The sequence below is a fragment of the Pundamilia nyererei genome, unplaced genomic scaffold, assembly GCF_000239375.1.
Source record: "Pundamilia nyererei isolate P.nyererei 1_Seehausen unplaced genomic scaffold, PunNye1.0 scaffold00243, whole genome shotgun sequence".
NCBI classification, from domain to species: domain Eukaryota; kingdom Metazoa; phylum Chordata; class Actinopteri; order Cichliformes; family Cichlidae; genus Pundamilia; species Pundamilia nyererei.
The window spans coordinates 377461-389960 of NW_005187644.1; the positions used below are offsets into that span (position 1 = coordinate 377461).

Below are 12500 nucleotides of genomic sequence, written 5' to 3' on the forward strand. Positions count from 1 at the left end.
TACAAAGAAATCATTAAATTCATTTGCAATGTCTTTAGTTTTATCAAGCACAATATCTTTATCTTTTTTAAAATAATCTGGATAATTCTTATTTTTTGAGCCCTTTTTGATTATACTGTTTAATATCCTCCATGTTTCTTGTGTGTTACTTCTACTTTGTTTGACATTGTCACATACTATCCCATATGGAAAAGAAATAGTAAAAACTTATAAAAGACTTGCATAAGATGTGGCCTACTTCATGTAGTGAATCATATAAGGCTTATATGATTTACTCATGAAAGTGGCCACTTTCTCATTACTTTCATATATTGTTTTAGTAAGCATCCAAAACATACAAGTTTCATTTATATAATTTTTCAAGGGACCTTATATCTGTTTTCACTCTTGTATGCTTTTCATATAAGTTTCACACAAGACAGACACAAACTTTATAAGATGTACTGTATATATATCTTTTCCATATGGGTATGTAAGAGGTCAATATTAATTAATCCCAATCAAAAGTTTAAGATCACTTGAAAAATGGCAAAAAATCATATTTTGCAAGGTTGGATCTTAACAAGGTTCCAAGTTGAGCTTCAGCATGCAACAAGAAGAAACATTTTTTGACCATGCAATATATTGAAAACAAGAATTAAATTGAAACAGGCTGTTTTACAGCTGATCAAAAGTTTAGGACCACATGCCTTTAAAAGGCCAATTCTGTGCAAAGATGTGGATTCATTGTCCCATTCTCAGGTAGTCACACTGTCAGGACGTTCCAATGGCAAAAGCAAAAAAAACAAAAAACGTTCCCTTTTTGAACGTGGCCGGGTTGTCGAACTGCAGAAGCAGGGTGTCTTACAGTGCGTCATCGCTGCTTAGGTGGGACGCTGTAAGACAGTCGTTTGGAATTTCTTAAATGATCCTGAGGGTTATGGAACAAAAATGCCAAGTAGAAAATTTCACCAGCACTGAGCTTGAGGATCCAATTGGCTGTCCGTCAAGACACTGGACCTGGACCCAAATTAAGGCTGGTACTGGTGCCGACTGCAGCCTCATAACCATCAGACGGCATCTGAGACTGAAAGGCTTCAAAAACAAAAAACGTCTTCAAAGGCCTTGTCTCCTTGAACGCCACAGAACTGACCGTTTGGACTTTACACCAAACATGGTACATTAAAAGGTGGAAGAAAGTTTCATTCTCTGATGAGAAAAATTTAACCTTGATGGTCCTGATTTCCAACATTACTGGCATGACAAACAGATAGAGATGTTTTCTATGCACCACAGTGGAGGGGGCAGCATAATGGTCTGGGGTGCTTTGTCCTTCAGTGGAACAATGGAGCTTCAGGAGGTGCAGGGGCGTCAAACAGCTGCTGGCTATGTCCAGATGTTGAAGAGAACATCCCTCATGACTGAGGGCTCTCATCTGTGTGGTAACAACTGGGCTTTTCAACAGGACAATGATACAGTACACAATGCCTGCAGGACAAGGGACTTCTTCCAGTAGAATACCATCACTCTTTTGGACCATCTTGCACGTTCCCCTGATCTAAATCCAATTGAGACGCTTTGGGGAGTGGATGTAAAGGGAATGTGAATGCTAGATACTTTAGAAACCACTTAGGTATAAGTGATATATGTAGATAGATACGTGTATAAAACATGCCCCACGGCTCATGCAGTTTTTTTTCTCTTTCTACCTAAGTGCTTTTTAAAGTATCTAGCATTCACATTCCGATGATGCATCGGAGAGCAACCAGGGGTTCAATGCCCAAGGATACTTTGGACACATACTGGTGTAGCGAATAATTGAACCAACAAGTTTCCAATTAGGTGATACCCTGCTCCAGCAACACAAGGCTATTAATCTCTGGCTGTCTTCCACAGCATGTCTTCTATCCTTTCTTCCTTCTCTCACCGGTTGGGTGATGGCCACCCCTCTCTATGCCTAGTTCTGCTGGAGGTTTCTTCCTTCTTAAAAGGGAGTTTTTCCTTCACACTGTCACCAAAGTGCTTGCTCATAAGGTGTCATATGATTGTTGGGTTTTTCTCTTTATGTATTATTGTAGGGTCTACCTTGAAATTCAGTCTGAAGTAAAATGGAATAATTGATAAAAACATTATTAGGACAGGCTTAAACTGTTTTCATGGATGACTCTGCCATACAGAAAAAGAGTAAGTTTATAATGTGTCTATGATTATCTCTCTGCAATTATCTAACAGGTTGTGAGACAGATCCAGTCATGTGGCTTACACCTATTTCTTCTGGTGCTGAAGAGGGAAGAGTATGAATGGGTATGAGAATTGATCTTTCACACAACTATGTTTTATTCAAATCTGATGTCTTATTGGTAACCAGTGATCATAATGCTCAGTGATTAACATCATTTAGATCAAGACTAAATGCAGCTATTCTTAAAACAGTGACAGCCAGCAACAATCTCATGTTCTAATGCTACTACACATACTGACAATACTGACGATGAGGAACTTTCCAACTTCTCCCGAAATAGTTGTTGATTGCTGAGGAATTAAAGTTAACATTGCAGATGTGTGTATAAGTGTATGAATTCTTTTTAAACCTTTGCACAAAGGCAGTTTCTTTTCTTTTTTTTTGAGAGACGGCCTCAGAAAAGAATTAAAGGGTGAGCACTTCTTAGCTCACATGACATATTTACTATCAACTACAGGTTGAGGCTTCTGAAAATCTATATTTTAGTCCTATATTTTACTTTAGCCCCCCTCCCCTACCAAATTTTCAACATTTCATCTCTGGCAGCTTAGCTCAGGAGGTAACAATTAGTCCTCTACCAATTGGAAGATTGGAGATTTGATTCCTGGCTATTCCATTAGGGTTATAGCTCTGTTATCAGAAGAAAATTTACAAGGTGCTTAACAACGAGGGATAACATGGAAAAACAAAACAAACACAAATTGAAACAGTGGTCCCATCATTGCACAGTTACATGTTGTTTACATAACAATTTATGGTTAACGTGAGGCTAGCAAGCCACTGACGCCATTTTATTTAACTCAGGTATGTATCTTTGAAGGGTTTTTATTTCTCTGTTTAAACTAGTCAGGGTACTGAAACTTTATTTCTGAAAGACACCTACTTTAGATCCTCATATTTGCAGCATTAATTTTGCTCTGCATTTGACTGTTAAACCCACTTTCTGCAGAAATTTCAAATTACAAGCATTTTAAGGTCTTGGTGGACAGAAACCCAAAGCTCTTAGTTAAATGACAAAACAAAGTGTGACAGCATTAAATAAAGAAACTAAACAAAAAAACACCAACAGACTTTGTTAAGCTTTTCATCATCAACCTATTTCACCATACCACATAATGGGTACATCTAATGGCAACATAGGTAAAGTATTATAACTAAATGCAAAGATTGCCCCCCCCCCCCCCAACCACCACCACCAACAAATACCAAGTCATGTTTTGCTTGGGGAAGAAATATTTATTTCACTCAGTAAATCATGCAAATCAATTTATAATGTTTGTATGAATAATTTTATTTTATGATTTTTTTTTCGGTGGGGGGGGGGGGGTGTTCTGAACTTTAGATTCTGGAAGAATGAATCCAGAACCACATATTTCGGGTCACAGAATCTTGCAGATGTCTCCTTTCTCCTTTTTCCAGGCAGTGTCTATGGGCGTGGACCTAAAATTCCTGGCCAATGCCACCAAAGGGGATCGCTGGTCTCGACCCAGGCTATGTCACATCCAAAAACAGCCAACGCATGGCCTAGGAATGACTATTGTCTCAGTCGATGGTATTTATTTTGCTGTCACTATCTGTGACAAGTGCTAACTACTCACAATCACAAACAGCTCCCCTGAAGTCACTGTACCTTCTAACTATTTTACAAGAAAGCCAAGAAGTTCCAGTGCTAAAGTTCAAACTCAGTTTAGATGAACAGTTTCCCCTGGTTCTAGTCTATGTATCATTAGGACATAGACCAGAACCATCAAATCACAAAAGTGATCTAATGGTTCCCAAAATGTGCAACTATTTAATTATTTCTGCTGATTACTTATAATATACAACAGTTTTGTTTTTTCTTTCATCAACCATTATTGAGTAGATTTTGACTGTGGACAGACTGTGGATGTGTCAACAGGTGAAAAGAATCAATATATGGTGAGAACAGTTATTGATGGTCCAGCAGAGAAAGCGGGTATCTTCAGTGGTGACAGACTGATCTGGATCAATGGACTGATGGTGTCCACTCTCAGATACTCAGCTCTCATCAGAACTGTACGGATCCTCTTCTCTCAGTCAGAATTGATGTGTGTGCTCTGTTACACTGAATGTGCATTACTGTCTGGTGTGTTTGGCCCTCAGGTGAAGAAGAGTGGGGATTCAGTGACAGTGCTTGTTATTGACAGTGACAGTGAGTCATGCTATATCAGAAGGAAAATTCCCATCATGCCTGTGGTGGCACAAAGCTGCAGCCTCCCCCACAAAGCTAAGACCATGAATCTGGTGAAGGGAAGTGATGGATATGGCTTCCTGTTGAGACAAGAAAAGCTGGCAAGCACACAACAAAAAGGTGAGAGACATATTAATGGAAAGTTTATGAAAGGATATAGGGTCCCACTTTATTTTCAATTGAACTGATTTCAATTCAGCTTTATTTATATAGTACGAAGCCCCGCAGGGGACATGGGAGAAAAAAAAATTAAGACGGAGCTTTGCGAGATCTCGCAAAACTTTTGCGAGATCCCGAGTTTGTTTTGCGAGAGTTCACAAAACTTTTGCGAGATCCCGAGTTTGTTTTGCGAGAGTTCACAAAAGTTTTGCGAGATCCCGAGTTTGTTTTGCGAGATCTCGCAAAACTTTTGTGGGCCAGTGGACACTTTTGTGGGCCAGTGGACACTTTTTCAATAATGAGGATGTAGACATCATGGACAGGAAAGAACGCTGGTTTGAGCAGGGAATCAAGGAAGCCATTTATGTGAAAAGGGAGGCACAAGGATACATCTGTCACCATCTCACAATGCTTTGCTTGCAGCCATTCTTCAACTCTCTGTGAATGGTACTCATGGCCATTGATCAATGATGAATGGTCTTGTTGATCAATGGTCATGACAATTTGCATATTAATGATCAAGAAACTGACCTTGACAGTCCATTGTTCATCAGTGGTGCTAGTTTCAGTCACTGTGCAAAGGTACTGTGTATAAGGTTGGGGAAACCTGCAGTCAGCTGAGACTGATGAAGTCACTTGGATCAGTGATAAAACCTTTCTCCCACTGAAATCGCTACATCCAGATGAACAGAATCAACTTTTGGGGATTTACTTACCTGGATGATTGAGCATTCATCAGGACATCAGAAAGCTTGCTTATCAAGTCGCAGTAACAGATAATATCAAACACCATGGGATGAGAAACAGATGGCAGGGCCTGACTGGTTTATAAGGTTTGTGAAGCTGAACCCCAGCTGGGGCGGGGGTGGGCACTTAAATGATACTTATCTAACTAACCTACTCTAAGCTAATGCTGATTTTGTTCTAATCTTTGAGAAGAAAAACACTGGAGAATATGAGGACACCTTTGCCACCGCTGTCCTTATCTCTTCCGTGTTGCTAAAACCCAATAGGAGAAAGCCAAGTCCAGTAGGATACAATGGAAATCGAAATCTTCTAAAATATATACTCTAACAAGACAAAAATGAGCAGAGAAAAAGCCAAAAATCCTAAATCCAATTAAAGCTGGAAGCAGCTTTGGAAGGGCCCTCGCACCCAGCCATGCCCAACAGGTGGCGATGGAGATTACCGTTCAATCTAATGTCACACTCAAGCATATAATGTATTGCACCACCAGTCAAAATGTAATCTAGATCAATGACGATTTTAGCTTTTTCCACTTTTTCCAGCTCTTTCCACAAAGTGGCGCTCTAACCATTGCTGACAAATGGCACATCAGTCCGTTTGAGGCACGACTGTCATAGTGCCTGTAAAGTGTGAGAGGGATTGGACAATGTGTCTTTGAGTTATAGCAGTTTTGTAATTCTTGGCAAATGATTGAAACTCGACGTGCGGCCACGACCACCCGTTTCACGAAACGTGAAAAGCTTCGCATTTTAACATGACTGAGGTCTCTTGATTCCACTCAGCGCAGATTATGTTGATCTGGTGAAATTCCAAGGATATGTTCATTAGAGTACGAGGCCTTAAAACTGTGAACAAACGTTGACATGTTCAATTGAAAATGGCTGACTTTCTGTTGAATGGGGAACACTGCTCCAAGAGACTTTATTGTACATCTTGATATCTTACATCAGGCTGCTAAATTTTAGACTCAGAAATTTTGTAGGGGGTGCTGTGGCGTCATTTTGCAATACTCCATGAAAAGAATCACATAACAAGAAAGCCTTCTTCACACTGGAGTAGTGATGGGATTTCCGGCTCTTTTTAGAGAACCGGCTCTTTCGGTTCGGCTCACTAAAAAGAGCCGGCTCTTTCGGCTCTGAACCGGTTTTTCAGGTTGTTTTGTTGCTTTAATTAATTTATTATTAACAATAAAAAAAAAAAAGGAACAAAAGGAATTACTAATGTATAAAAAAGTGGTTTTATTTATATATGTTTATATATAAATATGTGTGGTGGCCCCTAGAGACAAAACACGTACAAACTCCAAAGCACATTTCTAGCATGAACTGAACTTCCAAAACAGAGCTACCTAGATCACTTAAATTACACAATTGAAAGCATATGTGTATTGTTTGTGTATTTATACACAATCACTCATATATATTCAAATAATTTAAAAAAATGTTCATTTACCTGTTATTACCACACACCAAATCCAGTTGTTGGTACTTGCTGGCTTGTGTAGCCACTAGGTAACAAAAGCTCAACACTGCGCCCTAGCATCCTGGAGCACTTCTGCTGTGTTTTGTATGTGTTTTGAGTTTTTATGTGTTTTGGAGTTTTTACGTGATTCAAAGTTTGTACGTCCTTCGGAGTTTGTACGTGCTTTGTCTGTAGGGGCCACTGTAAATATACTTTTATTTATTCACTCCACATAAAATGTAATAAATAAATCATATAATACAAAAACCAACTATTCACATTTCAACTTTTAACTGTTTAAATTTTCAGCTTTTTCCTTTTACAAATGTAAACCACAACACAATTAAATATAAATTATAATATGAAAACAAAAAGAAGATGCATATTCTCTGTCATATGGACCTGCATGAATAAACTTTCTGAATCCTTTATCATCCGCAACTGAAAATAGTTGTGGATGATTACTATACCTTTCTAATGTGACATTGTTGTCCCTGGCTGTCTTTCTCTTTCTCCCTCCTGCTCTGTTCCTGTGCTACTGAGTGTAACTACCGCCCCTCCCCCCTCATCCCAGCGTAAAGCACAAGGCTCGCATGCTGAGTGAAGCGAAAAAAAAGTGCGAGAAAGAAAAAGAAAAAAAAAAACACGGCTCGCAATGAGTGGCCAGCTCGCGATAAGGGGCCGGCTCGTGTCGTTCGCGTCAAAGATCCGGCTCCAAGAGCCATTTTGTTCGCGACCGACACATCACTACATTGGAGGTGTGTGCCATATTTAGTGACTTTTCAAGCTTCCCAACCCACTGTCAAAAGCTTAGAAGAGTTAGAAGGGAGAGGCCTAATGTTTAATAATCCACATTCAACTGTTTTACTCTTTGGCGCAGCTGTGGATATTCTATTGTTCTTTCTTTGTGATTTTTTTATGCTTAAATTGTTTGATGACAGGAGAAGAGAAGCTGCAGAGAGATGTGTAAGACTGTAAGTCTGCTCCCTGGTCCCAATTCTGGATAGTCACATTTTGGCAGGTTTAATAAATTTGGCCATATTTTGAGAAACCTAGAGCTGCTCTGTCCAAAGTGGGAAGGATACTGTTGCACCTAATGGTCTTACCTATAAAACCCAAATTGTTTTTTGGAAACGACTCAGACAGACAGCAGTTAAGGAGAACATGCAGCTAAACATGTCACTCCTGATCTGATTGGGGAGGGGACCAGAGAAAAATACATAGTCTGAGATTGTTTAGCAAAGTTACACACCAATTTAATATTAGTTTTAGTGATCTACGATTGATGTAACCAGGTGTCATTACTGCTAACATGAATTCTAATTTTACAAAATCTACCTTTACATTTAGCCAGCAACTTCAGGGTTCCTTCAGTCTCACCTGCTCTGGCACCTGGAACAGAATTGCCAATAAACAGAGTTTGTTCCTGGCCTGAAGTTAGATTGGCTATAGGGATTTTCAAGGGTGCGGAGCCAGGTTTCCAATTCAGTGATCCTGACCTTCAGAGCAGTAAACAGGCTTTATTTAATTCAAGTATTGTACAACGAGGCCAAAGAGTAGCTAAACATCTCACAGACTGAGCAGGAAGATGCAGGAAGAACAGTTGAAGAAGCCATGTTGCTAGCAAGCCAGCTACGAGCTAAGCTAAACTAGCAAATACCTAGACACAGTAAATGAATACTGTGAATATAATTAGGGCTCAGTAGTTGGGCGTCTGCCATTTTTTCTGTTATTTTTTCTCTGATGCTCTTCAGTTCCATTCTTAGAAAGCACAAAACTGCTTTCCTTTGTTCCCTCTTCATGTGAATATGGAAGGATGTCTACTTTATACAGACTTGCATACAAACGGAGTGTCTTGAGGAACTAAAAGCACTGACAGCTCTGAACTTACTGAATTATAATGAAACATAGGTTATTGTATTTGGTCCTGCTGTTGCACTGTTGGGTTTTTTCCTGTACACATGGACCCTAGACAGTAATTTTAGATGTGACAGTCTAAAAGTCTAAAATTACTGTGGATTTCTGTGCAGTGGTGTAATGCAGTTTCTTTCAGCTGAGGCAACTGATAAAGATAAAACAAAAACATTGTGTTGAAAGATCACTTTAAAATAATGCCTTTATGACAGCTCGGTTGGATTACTGCATCTCTTTGTGTTTGGGAGGTTGCTGTAGCACAGGAGGAAGAGCAGGTCATCTACCAGGGCCATCTATAGGGTTTTGAATGCTTACAAAGAGTAGAACAGCGCTATACAAGAACCAGTCCATTTGGTGCTAGCCAGTCCTCCCTGCAGCTGGTGCCACATGACTTTTAACTGGAACATATAAGAGAGACTATATTACTCTGGTTCTTAAAGCCCTTAAATTCATCCTACTTCTCTGAGCTAATGCACTTGTATTCCCGTCCTGTGCCCTTAGTTCAGTTCACCATCTGCAAGTACACAGTGGACGTTCAAGAGGGACAGGTCTTTTCCCATTGCAGCTCACAAATTGTGGAAATTACACATTAGACTGACTTGTTAAGACCCACTTCTACTTAGCTTTCAACCCACTGTGACATGTTGATTTTATTAACTCATGTTTAATTGTGTTTTGTACTGTTATTCATGCTTTTATTTTGTCCGGTACTTTTGTTTAATATTACAATTATTGTAATGCTTTTATTCCTACGTTCAACACTTTAAAAACAGAAAACACTAAATGGCTAAAGCAACACTAAAGCAACACTAAACACTAAAGCAACTTTATAAAAAAGTTGCTTTTCTTTATGCCTCTGATGACTGATCTTCGATCTCATTAGGATAGTGTGCAGTGGGACACTTGGAGGGCAGACTGTCAGCTGCCCAACTAATCAGAATTAGAAGTCATACTTTTGTTTCCTTTACTGTAATTCACTGCTGGGTGGGCGAGACAGGCTGTTTGGAAGATGGAGCTAAGCCTTGCCCAGGCTTAACTATCTATACAAAGTATATCAAGATGTAATCCAGATGTAATCAATTCATATATTTCTCAAAGTTAGGAATATATAAATATATTTCAGGAAACAGTAATAAATCTAATAATAATCTTCTGTGACCCTGCAGTTCATGTGCTGAGAGAAGTGGATGTGGGGAGTCCAGCTCAGGGTGCAGGAATGGAGGAGGGAGACCTGCTGCTTGCTGTCAATGGGGAACCTATTGAGTCCATGGAGCATGAAGACATTGTTAGAAAGATTAGACAGAGTGGGGATAAAGTCTCGCTTACAGCTATATCTATTCCAGGAAGAGACTTTTACAGAGAGGCAAGTACAATCATATCAATACAGTCACACAAATATAGTATAACACGTAGTGTGTAAGGGGTGAACTGCTTTCTGTTCTCCTGCAGTTAGGCATTTCTCCTCTGTTATTCCATGAAGACTGTTCTCACCACTGCATAAAGAACTGGGAGGACGCTCCTCTAAGAAAACCCACAAAGTATAATCAGGACAGAGAGGAGGCTGACTCTGGTTTCTACTCAGGTTATGTCGCAGAAATGCCAGAAACCGTAAGGATACAGGTAGGACCTCACTGTTTTACTGAAGTTAGACATGAATGTGTGAGAACATGGCATGCAGTGTAAAATGTTGAGTCATCATAATGTCTAGAAAGGTGGTATTTAATGGGATTTGCAAAGCTAGTAATGCTTTGTGAATATTTAGATGTTTCTAAATGTGCAATTTTGCTTGCATTACATGTTTAACAGACCTTACTTACATTGTGCCTTTCTACTAAGGCACTCAAAGCAGTCCCTCATTCACCCAATCACACACACATTCATGCAACTATGCCTAAACACTTTTCAACATTCACACACTCACACCTTAGTTGCCCAAAGTAGATGCATGGATATGCATCAATTAAAGAAAAATGCTGTTGTCATTTTTTATTGCATTTAACAAAACAAAAATTCATTCATCATCATTCATTTTCAGGACCTACTCTACTTAAGTTTGTGTCCACAAACTTGTGTCCACAAACTTGAGTAAGTTATTCAAATGTTCCTCAAATGTTCCCGTTAGTCAAAATTTTAGAGCATTTTCCGTTGAATCTCCAATGCGTCTAAAAGAGTTTTTGGTTCTATGTAGACAACACATGGCAGACCCGACCACATATTGCACATTTTTAACACTTTTCTTTATTACGGTTATTGTAACTACACGCACACGGCTGCAGTTTTTCAGCTGCCAGCCACACACCCCAACGACAACAACAGCAAACACCCAGGATCCAGTACAGGGAAGGCGTGGTAAGCTGATGCAGCTCCGGTGTATGAGCCTCCCCGCAGCGGTGTCACAGACCACGCCCCGTAACATTCTAACACGTGAAAATATTAATTTATTTACCAAAATTATTTCTTAATATTATAATTTCTTATGCCATCTTAGAAACCCCATGATTTTGTGTATTTGGATTAGATTATCTACTGATGTATTTCCTTTTAACAAATCAGTATACTGGCAAAGTGAAGGATCTGGTCAAAGACAATAAAGACCACTTTGGTATGATAGTGGACTCAGTAGAGAATGTAAGAGTGGCTGCATTTAACCTATATGTACCTAACAAAGGTTACCCACAATTCTTTCAAAAACTCACTTCTCTTTTTGCTGAGTAACGTAAAGGGATAATTCTAATACAGACAGGCTTTAACTCTAAAAGTGGACAAGAACTGAATAGACTACCTGTAGACAAAGAACACATATCCAGAAAAAGTAAGCCATTTTAGGGGGTGAGGGAGAAACACTGGTAGTTGTACTGTCATCCCAGAGAAAGCAATTTTTTTGTTTGTTTTTTTTGTCCCATGTATCCCAGGAGAATTTACCTCGAAATTTACCGTAACACACAAAATATGCTTGGGAACAGATAAGCATTTCAAGTATTGGAGACTAAATGTATCACTACTGAGAAATGCCTTACTTTAACAGGAAATGCAGAAGGATGTGAATTTAAATGATATTCAGTGGTACTCTCCCTCCCTCTAGTCATCTCATGTTTACAACTGCGGTTACAATTGATATTTATATCAACATGAAAACAATTGTATTTGCTGTTATGGACACATTTGTATATACATCCTAAATTTTTTTCTGTTTATATACATTCTTTTTTGTTAACTTTAATTTTATTCTTCTTTTGCACTGAAAGAACTGTTCTAACTCTCAAATGTGCGCTTGAAAGTAGATGTAAGTAAGCTTGAGTTGAAATGGTGTCCCGCAAGATCTTTAGATAGCCTGGAACCATAGTTTGCTCTATTAGAGAAAAGCCTTCTGTAAAGCTGTGGCATCTCATTCATCACTGATTGAAAAAATTGAGAACAACCAAAGCTTTCTTTTCACCACTGTAGCCAGGGTCACCAAGAGTCAGCCAAGCATTCCATGAATTTCTTCACAAATAAATTTTTAACCATTAGAGAAAAAAATATTCATAACCATCTGTAGAGGTATTATTAATGCAGATGGTTACTAGAATAAGTATACTGCAGATACATTTTCAAACTAGTTATCTCCAATCTTCATGAGTTAACTTCATTAACTTCAATCAAAAGCGTCAATGTGTATTAGATGTCTTTCTACAGTCCTCCTCAAATAAGTCAATAAATTTATCTTAAATATGATCAGTCAATCACTATTAAGGGGCCATTTTGAGCTTGGGGCTTCCAGTCCATGTTCCTGTATACTGTGTCAGA

The 12500-nt window shown here is 38.9% G+C and overlaps 1 protein-coding gene across 1 annotated transcript in view; it reads left to right on the plus strand.

The window, feature by feature from the left end:
• The window catches only part of nlrx1 (NLR family member X1), a 78297-nt gene extending 66644 nt beyond the window's left edge, over positions 1–11653 (plus strand). Inside the window, exons 15-22 of the mRNA XM_005749388.1 lie at positions 2212–2283; positions 3641–3773; positions 4122–4258; positions 4346–4553; positions 9881–10077; positions 10164–10334; positions 11268–11342; positions 11627–11653. Of these exons, the coding sequence (XP_005749445.1) occupies positions 2212–2283; positions 3641–3773; positions 4122–4258; positions 4346–4553; positions 9881–10077; positions 10164–10334; positions 11268–11342; positions 11627–11653 (1020 nt within the window). The remainder of the gene's footprint in view (positions 1–2211; positions 2284–3640; positions 3774–4121; positions 4259–4345; positions 4554–9880; positions 10078–10163; positions 10335–11267; positions 11343–11626) is intronic.
• Positions 11654–12500: the final 847 nt, after the last annotated feature.